General features: G+C 40.4%; 1 protein-coding gene across 1 annotated transcript in view; it reads left to right on the top strand.

The window, feature by feature from the left end:
• The window catches only part of FANCC (FA complementation group C), a 98,758-nt gene that overhangs the window by 14,928 nt on the left and 58,587 nt on the right, over nt 1-25,243 (top strand). Inside the window, exon 5 of the mRNA XM_064140466.1 lies at nt 6,408-6,502. Coding sequence (XP_063996536.1) covers nt 6,408-6,502 — 95 coding nt within the window. The remainder of the gene's footprint in view (nt 1-6,407; nt 6,503-25,243) is intronic.

Genomic DNA, 25,243 nt, shown 5'->3' with positions numbered 1-25,243 from the left:
AACAGCAAATGGTGGCATGGGAAAAAAGTGTATGAAAACCCAAAAGCTGGTGGTGTCTGTGTATGTAGATGAGAGTAGAGTCCTGAAAAACAAATTTGGGGTGAGAGTGTTGTTGGGAGGGAGGAGACACTACTGCTTTCTCACCAGCAATTCTAGTACATTTTTCAGGAAACATGGGTTTGATATGCTGACAAGTTACTTGAGATCTACTCTTAAGTAGGAAACTAATTCTGGGCTTCTCTGTAAGCCTCTTAAAATAATCTTTTGCCAGTCTTCTGCTACTGCTACCAATAACAAAAACAAAGTGTCATTTTGTCTCTTCTGCTTTACTTTTCATTTTGGGAAAAGGACATATTTTAGGTTTGCCTGGAAGATCATAGAGTCATAGAATCATAGAATGAGTCAGGGTTGGAAGAGACCACGAGGATCATCTAGTTCCAATCCCTGTGCCATGGGCAGGGATACTCTACCCTGCCCCAGATCAGGCTGGCCAGAGCCTCATCCAGGCTGTCCTTAAACACCTCCAGGAATGGAGCCTCAACCACCTCCCTGGGCAACCCATTCCAGCCTCTCAACACTCCAATGGGGAAGAATTTCCTCCTCACCTCCAGTTGGAATCTCCCCACCTCCAGCTTTGCTCCATTCCCCCTAGTCCTGTCACTCCCTGATGGCCTAAAAAGTCCCTCCCCAGCGTTTTTGTAGGCCCCCTTCAGACACTGGAAGGCCACCAGAAGGTCACCTTAGAGCCTTCTCCAGACTGAACAGTCCCAACTCTGTCAGTCTGTCCTCACAGGAGAGGTGCTCCAGCCCTCTGATCATCCTTGTGGCCCTTCTCTGGACATGCTCCAGCATGTCCACATCCCTGGATCTTACTATCTCAAGTATGGCATTAAGCTAGTGTGGTCCTATGTCTTCTGGTTTGGCTGTAAGTTCTTCTAGCTAGCTCTAAGCACAGGCAGGATTAACTTGTCTGCAAAACACCTAGTAGATGTGTATTGTTTCAGCACTTCCCCTCTGAACTGAAAATGTGTGAAGTAAGCATAGATTTAAAACCAGATCAGCTTTGCAGAGCATCAGATGTGTGCTTTTGTGGCACCTTTTAATAAAAGCCTTTTCATGCTTGTTTAGACTGTTTTTGCAATGGAAAGATTCTCCTTTTAATCATCTTAGTTTTTCAAGAATTTCAGTAGTTCTTGATGCTTACAATTATGCACATGTTTTTCTCATAAGTTTTTGTTTGGATTATACAAGCCTTTGAGCTGTCAGTTTTTGTGAGCTGACAATATACTGTGGTATGGAAAGTAGCTTCATTTATATTTTGCATCAAAGTTGAAAGCCATCTGTTTCTGCTTTTGACTCCTTTTTGCAACAATCTCAGCAATATGTTCTTAGTTTCCTATACTTCTTTTCTCTTCTTTGGGGTCTCTCTGCATTTTCTAAAGCAAGAAAAGCATTTCTTCTGCAAGTCAGTCATTCTTTCTAAGTCTGCAAGAAAGTGGAGCTTTATGTACAGGGCACTTTTGAGTCTCAAAGTTGTGATTGAGAGAAATTAATTTGCTCAAAAATATTCACTTTAATGCTTAAAGATGAGTCAAGGAGATTTTTTTGACATCAGTGGACCTGATGATGTCAGCCTATACATTGCTACCATTTCCTCCCTTTAGAACCACCTGAGTAGTCTTTGGACTCTTGGCATTTTAGATTCTGCAGATCTTAATTTTGTTTGGCACTAGTTCAGAAGATACTCTTTAAGACAGTCCTGGCTGTAGCAGATGCTGACGAGCAGCTTTCACCTAGTTTTTCACTTGGATAAGTAACTCATTCAGGCATATGTCTGAGACCAGGCCACCCTTGGAGTAGAAAGAACTAATCTGATCTATTCAGTCTCTCATGCTCATAAATTGAAGAGGAGAAATATTGTACTTCTGCATCCTGTCAAAACCACAATACATATCACCTTTGATGTGTACCTGTTGATGCTGGAAGCTGGCATGGCTGACCGCTCACTGCAGGATATGTAGTCTCCAAGGGAAGATAATCTGCTCATAAACACTCCTGAGCAGGAGGTGACCAAGTTAGGTGACCAAGATATTTAGAACACTAATATGAAGGAAGTGTGACTGAAGAAAATCTCATGGTTGTATTTGTGGTCCTAAACCACAAGGGATGCATGACGAATTCAGTCTTCGTAAGGAATTCCAATGATTTTTCTGTGGACTGGGGAGATGTCTTTTCAGTATGGCTCTCCAGGTTTGAGTTTTGAGCCAGTGTCTTGAATCCCAAACTGTTAATATAAATCCTTGGTGGCCCTGTATGTCAGTATGTGTATGACCATGCATGCCTGTGTATGCATTCATTTCCACAACAAGGTCTAAAAAGACTATTTCTGGCTTCAAGATTAGTTTTTTTTATTAATTGTGTGTGCCTGGCCCCATTCATGACAGGGTGTTTATAAAATGACTATCATATGATGACTGAGACCACACTGTGGCCCTGGCAAAGAATTGGCTTTTTTACTTTTTTTTTTTCCTTTTAAATTCTTGATGTGTGACATATATGTGTGATATATTATTTTTTACATGATTAATTCCAAGCTGTCTTAAATTTCTTACAGATTTTCATTCCTTTAGTGGAAGGGCAGTGGATGGAAGTTAAGATGTAGGAAGTTTTGTGTGAAGTTGAGGAGGAATTTTTCCCCTCAGGGTGACAGAACACTGGAACAGGCTGCCCAGGAGGGTTGTGGAGTCTCCCTCTCTGCAGATATTCAAATGCACCTGGATGAGTTCCTTCATGACCTTGTATAGGTGATCCTGCTCTGGCAGGGGACTTGAACTAGGTGATCTCTGAAGGTCCCTTCCAGCTCCTGATGATCTGTGAATCTGTGACATTATAACACTGACCTACCTAAGATCTTGTCCAGTAGATAGTGACATTTTTCTGGGATATAATTTCCATCTTTAAGTTACTAATTTTGTTCCCTTGGATGTATTAAGTGGGTATTCATTTGGCTGATGTTTACCATGACAGTGTGTTTTTGGTGAAGATTATGGCTACTAGAAAAATGGAAGGAAAAATCCCCAGCAGTAAATTTTGTGTCTCTATTTGTTTTGTCTTTTGATATGATTATTTTTTGTGGCTGCCATTTTAAGATTAGTGCCTGCTTGTTCTTGATCGTCTCATCTTTCATCCCCAGTTCCAAAGCAGTTGTGAAACCAGTGAACTTGAAAGTGGTCCTCAGAATGTCATTGACTACTTCAGCAATAGAACTGAATAATGTCTTTTCCCACACATCTATGGGTGGCTATTTTGATTATATACAAAAAACAATTCTGACCAGAAAAACTGTAAGGCTGTACAAGTCTCTTCTGTTTTGGGAACTGCTGGCATAGGTATGATACCAACGTGAGTTGGTTTCAGTTAGGCTGAAGTTTGAATGTGCCTAAATAAACCACAGAACCACAGAATGTCAGGGGCTGAAAGGGACCTCACGAGATCATCTGAGCCAGAGCGGGATCAACTAGAGCAGATCACACTGGAATGCATCCAAGCAGTTCCTGAATATCTCCAAAGGAAGACTCCACAACCTCCCTGGGCAGCCGGCTCCAGCGCTCACTCACCCTCACAGTGAAAAAATTCTTCCTCAGTTTCACATGGAACCTCCCATGCCTTGACTTCCACCAATTGCCCCTTGGCACTGGACATCACCAAGAAGAGGCTGGCTTCATCCTCCTGGCACTCACCCTTTACATATTCACAAGCATTAACCAGGTCACCCCTTAGTCTCCTCCTCTACAAGCTAAATGTTCAGTATGTGTGTGAAGCAAGGGAGGGACTTTTCAAATTGCAGGCTTAGTCCAGCAGTAACAGCCCAGCTGAGTGAGGGGCTTTATTTTAGTTGAAAGGACCAGAAATGGAAGTTTCCAAAAGGTAAATGGTTAAATGTTATAAATGTCTGTATCCTCATTATGCTGGCAGTGTGCCAGTATATAATTTAATTAATCTTTACCTTCATCATTTTAGCTTTCATACTGATTTACATTATGACAGGCAGCAATATATGTAAGTTACTTTATAGTATGAAACCAGTCATCTTGTGTATTGGAAAGTCTTCTCATCCAGAAGTCTAATAAAAAAAAATATGGATTTTGTTTCCACCTGTCTTATTTTGGGTTTCTTAGGTCAGAAGAAAACTGTAGCTTACATAACATGACTTAATGGCACACTGTAATATATAGTATAATTAGAATAAGTCAAAAGGAGAAACACTTCCTGATGTATATGGTGTTTCAGATAGGCAACTTGAAATTGATTTCCCCCTCCATATGTGTCTTTGTCATTTGACTCTTGCAAAAATATAATTCATATAACTGAAAATTGTCTCAAAAGACAGGCTTTATGAACAGATAGTATCCTACTACTAGTAATTCATAATAATTTAAGTCTGCATTTCCCAAGAAACAAATAGCAGTTGTTTAAACTCCCACATAATTTCATATCAGAGTTTTGGTGAAGAGTATTTTAGAAGAGATAGAGTTGCTTCTTAATGCTGATGTCTCAATGCTAGTTGAATATGGTTACAGTCAAAGTATAATGATACTCGGAATTTCCCCTGAGTTGCATACAAGATGCCTCCTTTTATTATGATATCCTTATCACAAATCCATATTAAAACAATGAAATTTAAACAATTCTCAGGCACACAATGGCAGAATTCCCCAGAATGTAGTCAGCCAAATGTGGACATTTTAGAAAGTATTTCTGTGCAGAGATATTGGTGGGGAGCCAGTAATGACCTACAGGCTTGTTGGACATTTATTGAGGAATGCTGGTTTAAATCAATATTAACTTCTCTGATCACCTGGTGAAAATACAGGCATTACTTAATGGAGCTTTTTTTTTTTTTTTGGGGGGCAGGCTTTGCCAGCAGAGCACTTTTAAGTAATACTGTTTATTGCATTCTGAATGTCAAATATACAGAAAACAAAAGAGATCACTTGTCGTCCTTGATTATCAAGTTGTCTACTAATATATTTTCTTAAACTTATGTTGCATTACTAATTTGTATTATTTTTCACAAGAATAATGCTGCTTGCTAGGTGAATATTGTATCAGAGCCACAATACTACATCCAGTTTTCATAATTTTTTTAATAATCATGCAGTTTTGTTTTGGGATTAAATTCACTGTAGAGATACTTCATATGTGCCAAAGAATATTAAAAACACCCAAAAACCTATTGGAAACAAAGTTATGGTGAAAGGCCTGGAACACAAACCCTCTGAGGAGAGGCTGAGGGACCTGGGGTTGTTTAGCCTGGAGAAGAGGAGGCTCAGGGGTGACCTCATTGCTGTCTACAACTACCTGAAGGGAGGTTGCAGCCAGGTGGGGTTGGTCTCTTCTCCCAGGCAACCAGCAACAGAACAAGGGGACACAGTCTGAAGCTGTGCCAGGGCAGGTTCAGGCTGGATGTTAGGAGAAAGTTCTTCACAGAGAGAGTGATTTGCATTGGAATGGGCTGCCCGGGGAGGTGGTGGAGTCACCGTCCCTGGAGGTGTTCAAGAAAAGCCTGGATGAGGCACTTAGAGCCATGGTCTAGTTGACTGGATAGGGCTGGGGGATAGGTTGGACTGGATGATCTTGGAAGTCTCTTCCAACCTATGATTCTGATAATTAGTTAATGGCTCTTCAACTGCTTGCTCTTATGTAATCAGGTCTTCTTTAATAACTGCATCTGAGCAGAGACAGTGTATTTTTTTTGGAAAAGGCAACTAATTTCCAACAGTGGGTTTAGAATTAAGTAACACTTGATCTGACCTGATCATGAGCAGAAGATCACAACAGGATTTTTTTCCATCAGCATTTAGCTATTTTGCTGTCTGTGGAAATACCATTTTCCTGAGGCATGCAGAATCTTAACATATACTTACTGAAGTGTTTTACATTATTCTTAGAAAGGATTTTATACTTCACAAACATAGATTTTTCAGAAGTGACCCTTCATTAGTTTTGCAAGCTGTGGATAGAATGTTCTTAACTTTTTATTAATGGTGATTATTTTTTGTTATTAATGGTATCATAGATACTGAATCAAAAGTTTCTTGATTCAAGTACTTCAAATACTATGCATGTAAATGAATGACCATCTAAACATTGTGTAGCCCTTGAACTCTGTGAAGAAGATTATGTTATATTTTAAACTGCTGTGAAGAAGATTATGTTACACAAGAACTGTATGTGAGTAACGTGGTGTGAATTGAGTAGAATAGAAGCACTGTGAGTTGAGACTAATACTTAGGGCTTTAGTTTCATGAGTAGATAGGGATTGGGTGTAATTTGGTCTGTGTTTTGATTTTATTTATTTATTTTCTCTAAATATATTCTTACTTGCTTTTTTTTTTTTCCTGCAGATGAAAGTCAGAAGGCTTTGATGTGGTGCTTATGTTGTCTATTCAGCAATGAACCACAGAACCCTGTGGAATTGAAGGCAAACAGCTGGATACAGGTAAGTGAATGAATCTTTCCCAGGAGTGCTTTGAATTAAATTGCCTTTTTAAGGTTATACATCTATGGCATAGAGACACTGTTGTTTTGGAAACTGCTCCAGTCTTCTTCCCTACATATTGTTTTGAAATATGTATCCCTCTAATTAAAACACTATCAGTGCTAGTCTGACATTTTAATTATTAAGAAGATGTGACACATTTTAAAGTCTGTAGTTTTGGTGGCTTTTAGTTTGGTAGATTAACAAAGTGAGGAACTGATTAGTGAGGAATTACCATGAATCAGAAGTGTTACTGAAAAAGAACATTTTTTCTAGGATAAAATATACAATCTGGAGAAGTGCCATACTTTTGAAAACAGCTTACATTTGCTCTTTTCTTGAGTGTTCTTGGTCATTTATTTAAGTGTCTATGAAGAATTTAATTGTATTCAAACTTTCTTCAAAGACAGTCAGGGAAGAGAGAGGTAGTGCTCGTATATGGGTTTATATTCAGTCATAAGGAATAATGAAAGTTTAACTCCTCAAATGCAGTTATATCTGATCAGAAAATGATACTATTGCATCAAGGTAGCGGTGAATATTCTTCTCTCTTTTGTTTTTGTGTCTGTGTATATCGACTATTAAATTACTCCGACTCCTTATTTTTGCAATGACAAGCATGAGACTTAAAGAGTACTTTGAGGCCTGCCAGTGCCTCTTTTTGATATAGAATATGTTTTTTTTCAATGCTTTACTTTTCTCCAGAGGAATACATAATAAACAGTGTATACATAATAGCTTAAACTTAGGGATAGAAGACCTATCAGCCTTAGCATGAGTTTTTAGAGGTGGGTTTTGGACTTGACCAAATTTCATTCTTGCAATGTGCAGTTCCTGTACCAGGGTTATCTGTATCTTGTGTAAGACTGCACTGTATTAATGGTTGCAAAAATAATAGAGGTTTCTTCTTTCTAAGAGTAATTTTAAAGTACACTGTGCGATGGTTTGGGTGTACCCTGCCCCCCACACTTTAGAAGGTACCCAGACTAGTCTCAGCTGGCTCTGGGAATATAAATGAAGCTATTTATTTACAGCTAGCACAATATACAAGCAGATATTTACAGTATATACTATTATATACAGAAATATACAAGGTAAAAGTAATACAGAAGCACAACTCCCCTCCCAGAAACCTGAGTCCCCAGGAGGGGTTCTCAACCACGCCTCCACCTTCCTCCTGCCCCTCTCAACCTTACCCCAGTCCTAAGGAAGAATAGAGGTTCAGCCAAGAGGTTAAGAAGCAAAGGTGAGTGGAAGGTGAGGTTAGGGAGATGCAGCTCAGTCAAAGCCCAGCCAGAGAGAGTGCGACAAAATGGTGAGAGTGTTATCTAATGTTTACGTTTCTTGTTCAGCAAGACTCTGAGGGAAGGAGACATCACCATTGTTTTCCTTTCACAGCCCATGATCTAGTTTTTCTCATCAAAACATTCTATCCTGCTTCAAACTAGCGCACACTGGAATTACAAAATCAGGTTTTGTTCTATTTTCCAGAAATACCTAATGTATCTCATCTTTCTTAAGTTTTGATACATATTTTCTCCTACTGCTGTTATTCTGGGTGATTTTTTTAAACTGAAGATAATAGAATGCAAAACTGCTGTAATATTTTTGATTCAGAAAGTTTTAGTTTTATTGCATCAGTGACTTTCTAGTTCAACAGAACTGTGTGAAAGCAATGTTCCTAGGAAAATACTAAAACTATTGAAAACTCCCAAGCCTCTAAAGATCTGACTTGTTTGTTAACCATTTGTAAATATTGCTGAGAAATTTCAGCTGTAAGATGAAGGTTTTGAATTATAGTCTGCACTCTTTGCTTCCTTCTCTGAGTTTAACTGCTCCATTTGTGGCAGAGCTAAGCAATGTTGGAAAGGTGATGGCCACCACTTATTTTTAGAGGAAAGCAGAGACCATATTACTATTTCCTTTGGACACGGAAAGCATTCAACAAGCAAAGTTCTGCTTTTGAGAGTACCTCTTTGAGAATGCAAATGTAGTGTTTTTGATTAAGGGATTTCTTTTCTGGTGAATTTAGATTTTGCAGTGAAACAGCAATGTCTGTTTGCAGGAGTTTCTCTGAATTTTAGGAAAATAGGTGTACCGTAATTTCAATGTCATCTTGTAATTTTTTACTAGCAAACACAGAAACATGTTTGAACTCCACTAGGTTTATGTGATAGGTATTTAGCAGAACCCTGCTTGTACAGCAGTGGTTGAATGTTTCAGGTGGAAAGGGTGTTATGGATTTACTTTGTTTGGAGATTTTCTTTTTTCAGTTATAAATCTGGAAATGTAATGTCAAGGAGATCCTCGAGTCCAACCCCCAAGTCACAGTATCACAGTATTATCAGGGTTGGAAGAGACCTCACAGATCATCAAGTCCAACCCTTTACCACAGAGCTCAAGGCTAGACCATGGCACCAAGTGCCACGTCCAATCCTGCCTTGAAGTGCCCCAGGGACGGCGACTCCACCACCTCTCCGGGCAGCCCATTCCAGTGTCCAATGACTCTCTCAGTGAAGAACTTTCTCCTCACCTCCAGCCTAAATCTCCCCTGGCGCAGCCTGAGGCTGTGTCCTCTCATTCTGGTGCTGGCCACCTGAGAGAAGAGAGCAACCTCCTCCTGGCCACAACCACCCTTCATGTAGTTGTAGACAGCAATAAGGTCACCCCTGAGCCTCCTCTTCTCCAGGCTAAACAATCCCAGCTCCCTCAGCCTCTCCTCGTAGGGCTTGTGCTCAAGGCCTCTCACCAGCCTCGTTGCCCTTTTCTGGACACGCTCAAGCATCTCAATGTCCCTCCTAAACTGGGGGGCCCAGCACTGAACACAGTACTCAAGGTGTGGTCTAACCAGTGCAGAGTACAGGGGCAGAATGACCTCCCTGCTCCTGCTGACCACACCATTCCTGATGCAGGCCAGGATGCCATTGGCTCTCTTGGCCACCTGGGCACACTGCTGGCTCATGTTCAGGTGGGTATCAATCAGCACTCCCAGATCCCTCTCTGTTTGGCTGCTCTCCAGCCACTCCGACCCCAGCCTGTATCTCTGCATGGGGTGTCCATGGACACTGATGGGTGTCCCAAGGGTGCTGAGGGAACTGCCTGATGTTATCACTCTGCCACTCTCTATCATTTTTGCCAAATCATGGCAGACAGGAGAGGTGCCGGAGGACTGGAGAAGAGCCAATGTCACTCCGGTCTTCAAAGAGGGCAAGAAAGAGGTTCCAGGGAACTATGGACCAGTCAGCCTTGCCTTCATCCCTGGAAAAATGATGGAGCAGCTCCTTCTGGAGGGCATCTCAAGGCACTTGGAAGAGAAGAAGGTTATCAGGAGTAGCCAGCATGGATTTACCAAGGGGAAGTCATGCTTGACTAACCTCATAGCATTCTATGATGACCTAACTGAATGGGTAGATTGAGGGAGACCAGTGGATGTAGTTGACCTTGACCTTAGCAAGGTCTTTGACACCATCTCCCATGATAGTCTAGTGATGAGGCTCAGGAAGTGTGAGACGGAAGAGCAGACAGTGAGGTGGAACTGGTTACAAAATAGAGTTTGGAGAATGGTGATCAGTGGTGCTAGTTCCAGTTGGAGAGTTGTAACCAGTGGAGTGTCCCAGGGATCAGTGCTGAGTCCAGTCCTGTTCAACATCTTCATCAGTGACATTGATGAGGGGACACAGTGTCTGCTCAGCAAGTTTGCTGATGGCACCAAATTGGGAGCCTTGGCTGATACAGCTGAAGGCTGTGCAGCCATCCAGCAAGACCTGGACAGACTGGAGAGCTGGGCACAAAGGAACCAAATGAGGTTCAACAAGCATAAATATGGAGTCCTGAACCTGGGGAGGAATAATAAACTGCACCAGTAGAGGCTGGGAGGTGATCTGCTGGAGAGCAGCCCTATGGAGAGGGACCTGGGAGTGCTGATAGGTAACAAATTAACTATGGGACAGCAATGTGCCCTTGTGGCCAAGAAGGCCAATGGGATCCTGGGGTGTATTAAGAAGAGTGTGTCCAGCAGATCAAGGGAGGTTCTTCTTCCCCGCTACTCTGTCCTGGTAAGACCTCACCTTGAATACTGTGTTCAGTTTTGTGCTCCTCAGTTTAAGAGGGACAAGGATCTGCTGGAGAGGGTCCAGCGGAGAGCTACAAGGATGATTAGGGGACTGGAGGACATGGCTTATGAGGAGAAGCTGAGGGACCTGGAGCATTTTAGTCTGGAGAAAATTGAGAGGGGATTTAATAAATGTTTATAAACATCTGAGGGCTGGTCAGATGGGAGACAGGCTCTTCTTACTTGCTGCCTGTGATAGGACAAGGAGCAATGGGTGTAAGCTGTATCACAAGAGGTTCCACCTCAACACAAGGGGGAACTTCTTGACTGTAAGGATGACAGAGACTGTCCTTAGACTTAAGTGGCCCCAGGTTCTTTTGTCTGCTTTCCTGTGGTTGCTTCTCCCGTGGAGCACAAAAATATGCCTGGGCAAGCCAGGATATGTATAAGCCTATTTTGGGCCTATCAGGCCTACCACGACACCTCTCACTATAAATATGCACTTGTATGTGGTTTTCATTTCCTCTTTGTCGGTGCCATGGACAGAGGCATTGAGTGCACCCTCAGCAAGTTTGCTGACAACACCAAACTGTGTGGTGCAGCAGACATGCTGGAGGGCAGGGATGCCATCCAGAGGGACCTGGACAGGCTGGAGAGGTGGGCACAAGCCAACCTCACGGGGTTCAGCAAGACCAAGTGCGAGGTCCTGCATCTGGGTCGAGGCAATCCCAAGCACAAATACAGGCTGGGCAGTGTCTGGCTGAAGAGAACCCTGAGGAGAGGGACTTGCGGGTGCTGGTGGATGAGAAGCTTAACAGGACCCAGCAGTGTGCACTTGCAGCCCAGAAAGCCAACCAAATCCTGGGCTGCATCAGGAGAAGTGTGGCCAGCAGGTCGAGAGAGGTGATTCTCCCTCTGTGCTCTGCTCTGGTGAGACCCCACTTGGAATACTGCATCCAGTTCTGGAGCCCCTATTAGAAGAGGGATGTGGAGATGCTGGAGCGTGTCCAGAGAAGGGCCACTGGGTTGATCAGAGGGCTGGAGTACGTCTGCTATGAGGACAGACTGAAAGAGTTGGGGATGTTTAGTCTGGAGAAGAGGAGGCTCTGTGGTGACCTTCTGGTGGCCTTCCAGTGTCTGAAGGGGGCCTACAAAAAGGCTGGGGAGGGACTTTTTAGGCTATCAGGGAGTGACAGGACTAGGGGGAATGGAGCAAAGCTGGAGATGGGTAGGTTCAGACTGGACATGAGGAGGAAGTTATTCTCCATGAGAGTGGTGAGAGCCTGGAATGGGTTGCCCAGGGAGGTGGTTGAGACCCCATTCCTGGAGGTGTTTAAGGGCAGTCTGGATGAGGCTCTGGCCATCCTGATATGGAGCAGGGTAGGGTGTCTCTGCGTATGGCAGGGGGGTTGGGACTAGATGCTCCTTGTGGTCCCTTCCAGCTCTGACTGATTCTATGATCTAGGTACCAAGTGTTTCTTTGCTTGTGTTTTGGATCACCTAGCTGTCTGATTACGTATTACCAATTTGTCATTCTTAAAAGTTTTACTCACAGACATATTTTTTTTAGGCAGTGATATTCATGAATAGAATAACAACAATGCTGTTACAGAAACAGGAGGTCAGCCAAGTGAAATTTCTTTAAAATTGTAATATTTAAATGGGCTTACTGTTTTATCTGTCAGGAAAGAGTTGCTTTTTTGATTTACTGGGTGTTACAAGATTATTTAGTTACTTCTGAGCAAGTTTCATACAAATTGAAACAAAATTATTACAAGAAAGGACTTAGAAAGTAGACGGTGGAGAATACATGGGAAAAAAGCTGGGTATGAATCAAGTTAGGGATAGGTCAGAGAGAGTGAAACGTGTGTAGGTAAATGTATTTTAATCTATTTCAGCTTCCATTTAGAATGAGTTACCCAGGCATTTTCAGTAGTTCTATCACAAGGGTTGTAAGGCATGTTGTAAATCATGAACAAACTGAAAGGGACTCCATATATTTATATAAGTATCCAGAATACCTTTCATGTGAGAGAAAGCATGGAAAACGCATGTAGAATTTGTAATTCTCATTATAGAATTATGGAGTAGTTTGGGTTGGAATCTACTTGTGACAGTTTGAGTGTAACCCATCCTCCCACTCTTTTGAAATCACCCAGACTAGACCAGGCTGGAAATTAAGGACAAAGCTTTATATTTACAACTTAGCACAATATACAAGCAGATATTTACAATATATACAGCTATATATATAAATATACAAATAAAAGGTGATACAGAAACATAACACTCCTCCCAGAAACCAGAGCCCCCCCAGGAGGGGCTCCCAACCACCCTTCCACCTCCTTTCCACCCCTCTACCTTATCCTGGGCTTTGCCTTATGTGCCAGGTGAGTTTGGATGATCAGGCAGGGAGAGTTGTAAAGCAGAAGGATTAGTTACACAGAAAGCAGGCTAGGGAGAAAAGTACAGGCACCAGCTGCAACAGAGAGCTACTGTGTTGTCTGTGTTTTGTGTTCTTGTTTTTATACATCTCAGCAAGCATATGAGTGAACCAGACATTACCATTGTCCCCTTTTCACAGCCTATAATCTAATTTCTCTCAATAGAATATGTCAGGTAGCCTCAAACTAGCATATGACCTTTAATGGTTGATCTAGTCCAACTCCCCTGCAATCAGCTAGACCAGATTGCTCAGAGCCCTATCCAGCCTGACCTTGAATGTTTCCAGGGATGGGACATATGCCACCTCTCTGGGCAATGTGTTTCAGTGTGTGCTAGTTTGAGCCTAGCTATTTCTGTATATATTGTAAATATCTGCTTCTATATTGTGCTAAGCTGTAAATATAAAGCTTCATTTGATTTCCAGAGCTGCTGAGTCTAGTCTGGGTGATTTTCCAAAGTGTGGGGGTGTGGGTAACACCCAAACCAAACAGAAATATACAAGTTAAAAAGTAATACAGAAACACAACACCCCTCCCAGAAACCTGAGTCCCCAAGAGGGACTGATAACCACCCTTCCACCTTCCTCCATCCCTCTACCTTACCCAAGACTTTGCCTTATGCTCAAGGTAGTTTGGGGGGGCCGGCCAGAGGGGTTAGGAAGCAGGTGGATTAGTCACACAGGCGACAGGTTAGGTTAGAGAGAGAAGTTTTGCCCTGAGAGACGGAGAGTGACTCTGTTATCTATGTTTATGTTCTTGTTCTTACACTTCTCAGCAATCCTACGAGTGAAGTAGACATCAACATTATTTCATTTTCACAGCCTGTAATCTAATTCTTCTCACCAAAACATTGTTACTAGGCTCAAACCACTGTCATTGTGTACAATTTCTTCTTTATATCTAGTCTAAATGTACCTTCTTTTAGTTTGAAAACATTAACCCTTGTCCTATTGCAACATAGCCTGTGAGAGCGTGTGTCCCTGTCTTTCTTCTAAGTGCCTCTTTACTTACTGAAAAGCTGAATAAGGTCCTAAGACCTTAGAATAAAAAAAAAAATTTTTCTGACTGTGTCTGTTTTGTGGGAAGAAACTTATTTTTCAGAATATACACCTTATCTGTATTTGTTAAAATGCAGAATGCTGAGTATGCAAAGGAAATTTGGGAACTGGGTGCCAGGTGTCCATAGTACATAGTAATGACAACTTTATTGTCTGTTATGATAGCCATTTACTAACTTAAGTGATGTATATTCTTACCCAGCAGTAGGTGGCATTCTTCATATTAAGCAGATACACGGCACACGCATGTTTGTTTTTTTTGTTAACGTGTGCACAGCTTTTGCTTTCACTGCATTCTAACACAATATTTATTCTAAGTGAAGATGAGCACTTGCTTCTCTACATTAGAAGGCAGTTCACTGCTGCCCACATTGCCTGGCACTATTTTGAGTCATAGCTGTGTAATGATGCTTGTACTGGGAGTTCCGTGTTAAAATTCCTAATTTTTTGGCAGCAATTTGGAATGCTCACTAATAGGAAAATTAATTTCAGATTCTTCTTTCCTTTATGCACAGTGCATGCAACTGACTGGATTTTTGTCTTTTCTTGCCCATAGTTATTCCAGAGAGGTGGAAGAATTCCATCTATATTTTTACTTGTTATGATAATGACTTAATTCTTCATATTTTTTCAGTACTGCCAGGCTTTGTGTCTGAGGGTCTGTTGTATTGTGTATGACCAGTTTAGAACACATTGTGTGTTCTGAGGTGGTCACAATGAATGACTCATTTTGAAAAACTGATTTATTAAAATAAATCAAAAAGAAGCAACAATTTCTTTGATCCAGCTGCTTCCTACCCTCACTGTTTTAAAGTTACAAATAGTATTTTGAACAGCCCAGTGTTTTTTAACTGCCCACATCTTTTCCCTAGGCGAACGTTACTGCACAGTTTCATGATGATCTTTTTTGCTGTTACTGGCTTCAAAAGTTTAATTGCTTAGACATTTTTGTTGCAGCAAAGTGTCTGCATGTTTCTAGTACCTTGTGTTGCTGGTTTGCGGTGTGTGGCATGGCAATTCTTAGCAAGTGTTTTAAGCTGTGACAGCTTCTACCAGCAGTCACAGCTTACTCCAGTAAATACCAGCAGATGGCACGCTCTGCATTACTTGACTGCTAGTGTGTACATCACTTCAGCTTCCCAGATGTTTGCTGGAAATACCGTGCAATACAGAGAGAACAGTCCTGGAGGTTCCTGGAATGTGTGGAAGATAACTTCCTGACACAATTAGTGAGGGAGGGAAGGAGACAAACAGAGGCAGTGCCTTCCAGCACCTGCTTTTGTGAATGGAAAAGAACTTGTGAGTCATTAAGTGTTGGAGGCCACCTAGGGCACAGTGATTGTGGAATCGTAGAGTTTTCAGTCCTTATAGTAAGGAGAGGGGTCAATAATACTGCCACCTTGGACTTCCGGAGGGCAGACTTTGGCCTGTTCAGAAGACTGATTGACAAAGTTCTATGGGAGGCAGTCCTGAAAGGTGTAGGATTCCAGGGAAGCTGTGCATACTTCAAGAAGAAATACTTAAATGCACAGGAGCAGGCTGTTCTCATGTGCAAAAAAGCAAGTCACTGGAAAGGAGACTGACCTGGCTCAAAGTCGAGCTTTGGCTGGATCTTGGGAACAAAAGGAGAGTTTATGGCCTTTGGAAGAGGGGGCAGACCTCTCATGAGGACTCTGAATGTGTAGTGAGGCTGTGCAGGGGGAAAATTAAGAGAGCCAAAGTCCAGCTAGAACTCAACCTAGCTATAGCTGTTAATGACAACAGAAAGAGGAGAACTAAGGAGGATCTCCACCCATTATTGGATGAAGGAGGAAACATGATGACAAAGGATGGGGAAAAGGCCAAGGTTCTCAGTGTCTGCTTTGTGTCAGTCTTTAGCGGTAGAACTAGTGGTTCCATGGACACCCAGCCCCATGAATTGGGAGACAGACAGGGGAAGTGGAATGAGGTCATCGCAATCAAAGAGAAGGTGGTCAGTGACCTGCTATACCACTTAGAAGCACACAAACATACAGGGCAGTATGGGTTACACATAAGAGCACTAAAAGAGTTGGCAGATGTGCTCACCAAGCCACTTTCCATTATTTACCAGAAGTTCTGCCTATCTGGGGAGGCTGCGGTGGGCTGCAGGGTAGCAAATACCTGCAAGAAATGCTGAAAGGAAAATCTGGGAAACTACTGACCTCTCAGTCTGACCTTGGTATCAGAGGAGGTCATGAAACAGATTAAAACCTTGAGGTTTTAATCAACAAGTGCCTGAATGAGAGCCAGCAGTGTGCCCAGGTGGCAAAGAAAGCCAATGGCATCCTGGCTTCTGTCAGAGATAGTGTGACCAGCAGGAGCAGGGAGGTGATTGCTCCCCTGTACTTGACACTGAGGCCACACTTCGAGTACTGTGTTGAGTTTTGAGCACCTCAGTATAAGAGAAGTGCTGGAGCAGATGTGAAGAAGAGCAACTAAGCTGGCAAAGTGCCTAGAAAATAAGCAGCTGAGGGAATTGGGACTTCAGTTTGAGGAAAAGGAGGCTGAGGGAAGACTGTATCAACTTCTACAACTATGTGAATGGACAATATAGGTGCTGGTCTCTCCTCACTGATAATTAGTGATAGAACTCAAGCTGCACCAGGGTAGGTTTCATCTAGACATTAGGAAAAAAAAATTCACTGAAGGAGTAGGCAAGTGTTGGAACAAGCTGCCCAGGGAGTTGCCTGAGTCACCATTCCTGGAAGTCTTTAGAGGTTGTTTAGACGTGGTGCTTAGCAATATTGTTTAGTGGAGAACTTATCAGAACAGGGTTAGTGGTTGGACTTGATGACCTCAAGGGTCTTTTCCAACCTGAATGATTCTATGAAAATGTGCCCTCTTACACACCATTTTTTAGGAGTACAGTAATTTCAATGGTGTTAGGGATTAAAAATAGGGGAAGATCTGTCTCTAGCTACACTATACCTTAAATACCAGGCTTATGCAGGGTTATTAATCTTTCCTGAGCTTGAAAACTCGTATTCCAGGCATTAATATGTTTTCGTATGAGATTTAATTGCTCAAACTTGTAACAACTGAAAACTTAAGAACCTGTTTCTCACTTTGACTTGAGTCTTGAGAAAACAGTTTCGTTCGTATTAGATTAGATTTTCAATAGCACATGGAGGTGAATTTTTAAGGACATACATGAGGTGTCAGAGAGCACATACACATTGTAGCTGGGCAACCCCCAGAGCCTGCTGTCCCCACATCTGTTTGCCATAAGAAGGGTTGCGCCAGGAAAGGTTTAGGTTGAATGTGAGGAACAATTTCTTCCCTCAAAGGGCTGTGAAAGCCTGAACCAAGCTTGGGTCCATCTGGATATGCTTTGTTAGAAAGGTGGTGTTATGTATTAATTTGTCAAATTTATCATGAGGATGACAAATGAAAGTGACTGCTTTCTTTGAGGGAGGGCCAAGTTGAACTTCTGCAACCAAATTAATGAGTATAATATAGTACTGTAGCAGAGCAAGCATGAAAAGGCCACTCACTGGGGTTGGTAATGAGAAGTGAAGAAGGGATTAGCTGTGTGCATTGTTCTTTAACTTAAGATACTCTATGTTACAAAAGTCTTTAGTTTTTACTTAAAGCTAAAAGCAATTATTAAATAAGCATGCCTCATAAAAATGGAACAAAACCAAGTGGTTGCCTGTTATGGAGGCTCTTTTGAACATGTAAGGGATTCTGGATAATTATAGGCTTTTGATCCCTATCATATTTTGTTATTTTTTTGAACATTTTTATATTATTCCTATAATTCATGATTAGCCAGAATGCTGAAGCACTTGGAACTTGATGTAATGTTAGAAATACCACTGTTATTCATTGCAGTTATTAATGTTCTAATAATTAGTGGAAATTTTATTCCATTTTTAAATCCTGGTAGAGTCATACCCTGCGGGCAGGATGGAAAATACAGATTTTCATGGCATGTGTAAGTTGAGAAGCCAGTGAAGTTGCATCCAGGAAACCTGAGTCGTCGTATTTGATTTATGAATCAAGAATAATGAGGAAGCATGTTATCCTGCTAAATAGGAAAAGCTGATATTAATAAAATTTTTCTAGATATAAGGAGAAAGCACAGAAGACACTTGTAGTCATTTTTATGTTTGTCGCTGTTTGCATGCTGCTGCTGCTGAAGTTGAGGAAGTGGACTTACGGAATTCAATATGGATTGTAAATGTAAGCCGTTTAATGCATAAATCAGAAGGCTTTTATACTGTTACAGGATTACATGTCGATTTCTAATTGGTCCATGCTACACATTGCTACATATTTTGTGGTTAAAGCATAGTCGTTAGTAGATTACAAAGGCCACATACAAAGCCATGCTGAATAAACAAAGGCAGCACTCAATACAACCAGCTAGGGAGGCACTGTCCTTGACGAGTCAGCGGACAACTCAAGCAGAGCAGGATACAGCTAACTGAGATACATCTGTGACTTATTTATTACTTTGTTTCTTCTACATAGCTGTACAACACAGCATCCCTACCCGCTGTGTTCAAGTCGCTTACATAATCGATTGTAAAGCAGCAGCTCCTACACAGTTTCCCACATATGTTTAAAATTCTGTTGACATAGTTTTATTTTTTTATGTGTGAAGCTAAATATATAGAAGCTTTTTGTTTTAACCTTGATCTACCTACTTAACAGCGAAGCTGACTAAAGAACAGTAAATATACCTTTGTTAATCTAATTGTCACAGCAGTTAAACTGTCAGTTTTTCCGTTGCTTATTTGAGCAATAGTAGATCAGAAGTATTTGTCCCATCCTAGCTCCTGGTAGTTCTTGTTCCATTATGACAGCAAGGAAGTTTAAATATGTAACAGTGACAGTGACTACAAAATTGTGTTTGTGTCACCTGGTCCGCCTCCCTTGATGCACAGTGCATATGCTCTGTGACTAGATCTCAGGAGAAGAATCAAACAGGTATCTGAAGGGCATATTATTTTATGAGTAGGTTTTCAGTTAAGTATACTACCAAAAAATATAAAAAGTATTGTGACTGTAGATAGAAGGGGCTAAGTGCCAACACTTCACTCCCTGTATAGCTGAAAGTATATACAAAAAAGACTCAGGTGTGTCATTTTGTCAGAGGCAGTGGCACTGAAACTCAGAAAAGTCAGGCAACAGCATTCTTTGTAACAATTTTCAGTTCATTAAATCAGCTGAAAACTGGCATGTTTGCAAAAGCTTTATTACAGTTATGGTGTAAAATGAAACACAAAAATTAGATACTTTAAGGAATTACCTAATGAAAGAGAAGACATTGAATGCTCTAAAATAGTCTGTAAATAAGACTGGAAAAACTCCAGTCTTACAAACTTAAGAACTGACTTAAAGGTTGGAGATCATGTTGTGATCCAGATTTATAGAAAGTGATGAGATGCATTTCAACCAGCGTAGACCTAACTTCTGATATCTTGTATTTTTTAATCAGCAATGTAACAACTAGAGTTTTCTCAAAAGCAAACAAAAAGCTTGTGTCAATCAGAGCTAAAGTATGGGAAGTGCTCGTTTTGTCAGAACCACTTAGCAAATCAAAACTGATGGGGAAAAAGAGGTGATGAGCTGAAAGGATTGCAGATCTAAAAATATGTGATGCAGTTTCAGAACTTTTGCCGGGAGCTATGCCAATGAGCAACAAAAAAAAAGTTCCAATTCAGAAGAATTATACTCAAAGTATATTATATATAAAGATTATATATAATAAAGTATATACATAGTATATATGAATATATATAAAGCATATATAAAAAAGAATTATGATAAGATTATTATATTAAATAAAAAGATAATATCTTACAATGGCACAGAAGGAGAGACATTTCTGTTTAGTGCTAGAAACTAAGCTTGCTGTAACATTAGAGTTGCTCTTAGACAAACAGAGCAAACATTTTCAAGTTCAGTCCCCTCCCCAGGGAAAGCTGCTGCGGTTTCCTTGGCTGTTATTTGGGTTGAGTATATCAGTAAGTTTGTGTCACGTGTTTAAAAATCAAGAAATTCTGTGAATCTGGAAGAAAATAATACCCAAACACAACAATAAAAGAATATAATCTGAAACTCCAAGCCATTTTGTGAAAGAATCATAACTTCTGAATTAAATGAAAAAAGCAAAAATACCTTTGCACAGGTATAGCATATTGGTGGAGATGTGTAGAGCAAGACAGTTTATGCCCTTTCTAAGATGAAGAGTATTGTGTGTGGATGAACTGTATAAAAGCTCTTCAGAATGTCATTTCTATACTTAATCAAGCTGCTTGAACTGTCCTTATGAGCACATTGTTGTGTAAAACTGTTTAATCATTCTGGACAGTTAATGAAAAGAGTTTGAGGAACAGAAGGGATTAATTTTAGGAGAAAAAATGTGTCCATCTCTGCAAAAAAACCAGATATGGCACCATATTGTTTCTCCCTTCTAAGGGAGAATGGTAATTTTAGTAATACTCAGACTAAGATAAGTAGCTGCTTGATTTAGACCATTTATTGTCTTGTTAATAGTATCACTATAGTATTTTACTGTATTTAAAATACAAAGTAATTGGAAGGGAATGCCAGTTTAAGAGTGAAGGTGTAACATGGAGCAGGGCATCTGTTTTTCTCTGGTAGTTGTGGGAAGAGACTGGTCTGTATTCCAGGGGGCATGCATCCAAAAGGGGAATGGAAAATGCTGAGTACCTTAAAGACCAAAGTAGTTCAGAGTTACTTAACCACTTTCTGAGACTCACTCGTGTGGTTTTAGAGATCTTACAACTTTTTTAGTATGTTTGGAAAAGAGGAGTTGTCTTTCCTTCTCTAACCTGCACAAGTAATCATCAGGAACTTTGATTGCTGTAAAGACCATAGTGTATTCCTTCAGATTAAAGACATCTGATGGTAATTAAAGTGCATATCTTTGGTTTACTTTTCCTGTTATTTTTTTCTGTATTTTTTCCCTGATCCTTCAGGAATCTTTGTGGCACTTTTCCTCAGTCACTATATGTGGAATTCACCCTTGACTCTAACCAGAACTTTATGTCAAAGAGGGTCTAAAGTTATTTCCTTGATTTTTTTACTTCAGCCTTGCTTTTTGTACATCCTTCTTCTGTCTTTGGCTATGTGGTGGCCCAGTGATTAGTGTATCGCCTTGTCTTCATATCTCTTAGACAACCTTTACTTTTCACAGGAGCATCTGAGCAGCCAACTCATGACAAAATCATTGAAATGCTACACACTGCCTCATAAATGTGGTAGGAGAAGGGCGATAATATTTATGTTTTGTTCCAGCAACATCATTGCACTCCTTATTTCTGTGTGATAAAACACCAAACAACATCAGGAGAAAAGGAATTTGAAAAATTTTTTTACTACATATCACAGTGATCAGTCAGAATTTAAAGACAATTTTCTGCTAAGAGAACTGTATTTATAGCTCCTTGTATTTTTTTCAAAGTTGCTGAAACACCAAACATTCTTAGAAGTTACAATGCATTTAAATCATAAGGTTGTCATAAATGTTCAATGTGTGTAGTCAATTAAGTTCCTGATTTGAGGTCCCTGCCTTGAGAGTTCCCATCTTTAGAGTCCCCTGCCACTGCGAAGCAGATTCCTGCTGTGACTGGACTGTCCCCACTTTTGGACAGCTCCTACCTTTTGTACGGCTCTTGGTTTTATCCCATCCCTGCTTTTGGATGGTTCTCCCTGCCTTTGCACCCTTCTGTGCAAACCTGCAGGCTTGGCAAGCTCTGTGGTCCTTTGAGAGACAGCCAGTGGCATCTGGACCGCTCTCAATAGATCATATCAGTAGCCAACTTCCTGGGTGCCTCCTGGACTGGGGACCCTAACAATTTTGGCTCTCCCCTGCCACTGTGAAGGCAGCATCGTTCCATGACTATCCCACTTGGGAAGAATTGCTCGAGACATTTCCAAGTTTGGCAGCTCTGCCACTCACCTTGGGCTTCTGTGGCGTGGATCTCTGTTATTGGATATTGCCTGCAACGTCAGGAGGCTGCTCCTGCAGTGGAATCCAACAAGGGATCATTGCTGAATGCCTGTCTCAACTCCATGAGTAAGATCTGCTGTTCCCTTAATCTTCTGCTCAGCTTGATTGATAGTGGGGTAAAGCTGTGTTTATAGCTTAGCCTTTTCCATTTCCTGACTTCCTAAATATCTAAATTTATCTATAATATCCTTTTCCAAGAAATTCTCAATTTAACTGAATCTGTTAATAAACTAAACTAATTTCTGTATGTAGTTTGGGGGTGGGGTGTCCAGGAAAATAAAATAATTACAATTTTTATAATTCCTGACTCAGCCACATTCATTCCCTGCCTCCATGACACACAGTTCACAAGTTTTGTGCCTTAAAGATCTAAACCAACAATTTGCCTCATTATGAAGGTGCAGGGTGAAGGTGGGCTGTACTCAGTAAGTGGGTTTAAGTGAATGTTGTAGAGGAGGATCTGCTTTCAGTATGGCATGACTATACCAGAAGGCAAAGTGTTTTTGTAAACTTAGTATCCAGTCTTTGAGGCATTTGTGCACATTAAAAATAACTTGCTGTTTATGTTCAATGGTTTTCATGTTGGACAGTGTAAAGTCACTCACTGCAAGAGATGCAATAGATTATAAGAATGCTGCAAGTATAATGATGATAGCATGGAGCAGATTTTGTTGGCAGGTACAAGAATGGAGCATTCTCTTTAATTATAGTGTTTCCCATAGTGTGGGTGGCCACAGGAAGCAGACATTTCAGTCAGTCTCTTCACTGTGCAGCACTGTTTGTAAAACAGGGCTGAAGTAAACAGCATTCCAGAGACTTTCAGGGTTTTCAGGGTGGAGAAAACAGCTTCCCTTCACCCTTCCTTTTCACTGTCTGCTTCTGTCAGCTGTAACCATACAGGTCATGCTTCCTACTAAATCAGTTCTGACTGAAGTAAATATTACATACTGCAATATATACAGAGGCATTTAAAAAAGCTGTGGTTTTGGTTAACATACATGTTACTTCAAAACTGATTTTTTTTAATGTAATTATAAGTGACCTTTGCACTTACATTGCATACTGTATCATACTTAATCTTTTGTAAAAAGCCTTTCATCTTCATTGTTTTCTTCCTCCTTCCCCCTCCCCCCCACTCAGTATTGTTTAACTATTTCTCTAAAATGTTTGCTGTTGCTCCAGCCATTAGCACAGTACTTTTCCTCCAACCAAAACAAAGGACTTTTTTCTTCTTTTGCTTGGCAGCCAACCAACTTACTGCTTTGGAAACAGTTTTGACCTCCTTAATGTTTGAAATACACTCATCTGAAATCTTGATTTTTGTGGAATGGATTTAAATGGCTAAACTTGGTGTCATGCAAATACACACCATTTAGAAGCCCATATTTTGAGCATGTATATCAGCTGCTTTGAAGGACAGATACTGTAATTCTATTATATACATGTATGAGCATGAAAGGATACATTTTGGTAGATGAATTTTTACATTGTATTTAGACATATGTGAATGAAGTATGTAAGTGAGCTTGAAAGAAACAACTTTCACTGAGTAACTGAGAGTCGAAAGTCAATTTTCTTTTGAATCAAACTAGCTAAGGAGTATTAAATGAAGTATGTGCACACTTTTAAGATCTGATATAATTAATCAGAGACCAAAAACTTAATGATCCCTGCAGCATGATATGGGACCTTTAAACTTTTAAATTGCTAATGAGAGATAAAGGCGTTTTGTGTAGTCCTTTGCGCAATTTGTTTGTGTTCCAGGTACCAGACTGGAAGGGGAAACAGCATCCCCAGAGCTGATGGCTGCCTTTTTTCCTCTTTCTGGTGTGTACATCCTGTGCATACACAAAATGACAGAGATGGAGTAGTTTCAGAACCGTTGCTGGACATTTTTGTTTAGTGGCATCAGCTGTTGAAGTCTGTGGGACTGTGCTGTCTATACACCTAGGGAAACCCACTTCTTTCAGTAATACTTGCTTAAGATATGATGTATATGCCTATTAAACATGCTGTTATACAGTTCTGCCTGCAGTAGATTAGAAAATTCTTAGGCATGGTTAGACTGCATCACTTCTTGGGGAGGGAATGCAGTGAGAATTTGAATTGCCTGATGAATGCAGTGATTCAAAATTTCTAATAGAGTATCTTCTAAACCAAGTTAATTCATAAAGATCAGGAGAGGAATTGAAGATGTTACTCATATAAGGAGAGTTTTTAATGTAGTGAGAGAACATTTAGGGATAAAGATGAGTTTACATACAAAGCACTAACTCCTTTGTGAATCCAGATTTCTAAACTAAACTGTTTTATACCTTCTCTCCTCTTCTATAGATAACTGTTTTGGAAGGATGTAAGACAATTTGCAGTATTTGCAAATTTTAAAGTATTGTCATACTCCTCTGGTTAAAAATGGTGTGGTAATATGAGTGGGCTAGGGGAAAATAGACCTTTCATCTTTTTCAAATAGATAGTTCTTTAACAATGCCAAGCTGACATGAATGTAAATAATTTCTTGGCTTCTTGGCCAAAATAAACATAAGTTAAATATCTCAGAGAACAAAATGAGAAACTAAGGATTCTGCTTTCTTACGTGGCTGCTTGAACTTTAACAGTGTCACAGTTTGCTAGCCTGCTGAGATTTCTCAGACCACATCACTAGTGCCAGGTGGCTCTTGTAAAAGATAATTTGCTAACTACAAACAAAAAGTGGTCTCTTTTTGAAGAAACTCTACTGGCATTAGAAGTTTTTACTCAACCAGTGGCTAGCAGATTTTGCATCACTATTATAGGCATATTTTGTTCTTTTTTGCTAAGAAGTTCATTGAACACTTTCCTCAGACTTTTGAGTGATACTTATGAAGTCCGAACACAATTAATGAAAAGTAATTTCTCCTGAACGTTATCCTTAGTTAGGTGATCTTTGTGTATTTGCAATGTGTAGCTATTGAAAGTAAAAAAATCTGCCAAAAATATTTATTATTTTTAAATTACTGAATTTACACATTAAAACTAAAAGTGAAACCATTTTGTCATACATACGCTCCTTCACAACTTAAATTTATTAATAATATTTTTGTGGATTTAAGGAATTCTTCTGTAGGAATCTTGCATAATTGTGGAGAGGAAGAGGAAAATTCA

Source organism: Pogoniulus pusillus, chromosome Z (genome assembly GCF_015220805.1).
Source record: "Pogoniulus pusillus isolate bPogPus1 chromosome Z, bPogPus1.pri, whole genome shotgun sequence".
Classification (NCBI taxonomy): domain Eukaryota; kingdom Metazoa; phylum Chordata; class Aves; order Piciformes; family Lybiidae; genus Pogoniulus; species Pogoniulus pusillus.
Note: the sequence above shows the minus strand (reverse complement) of the source record. Positions and strands in the feature narration are given on the sequence as shown.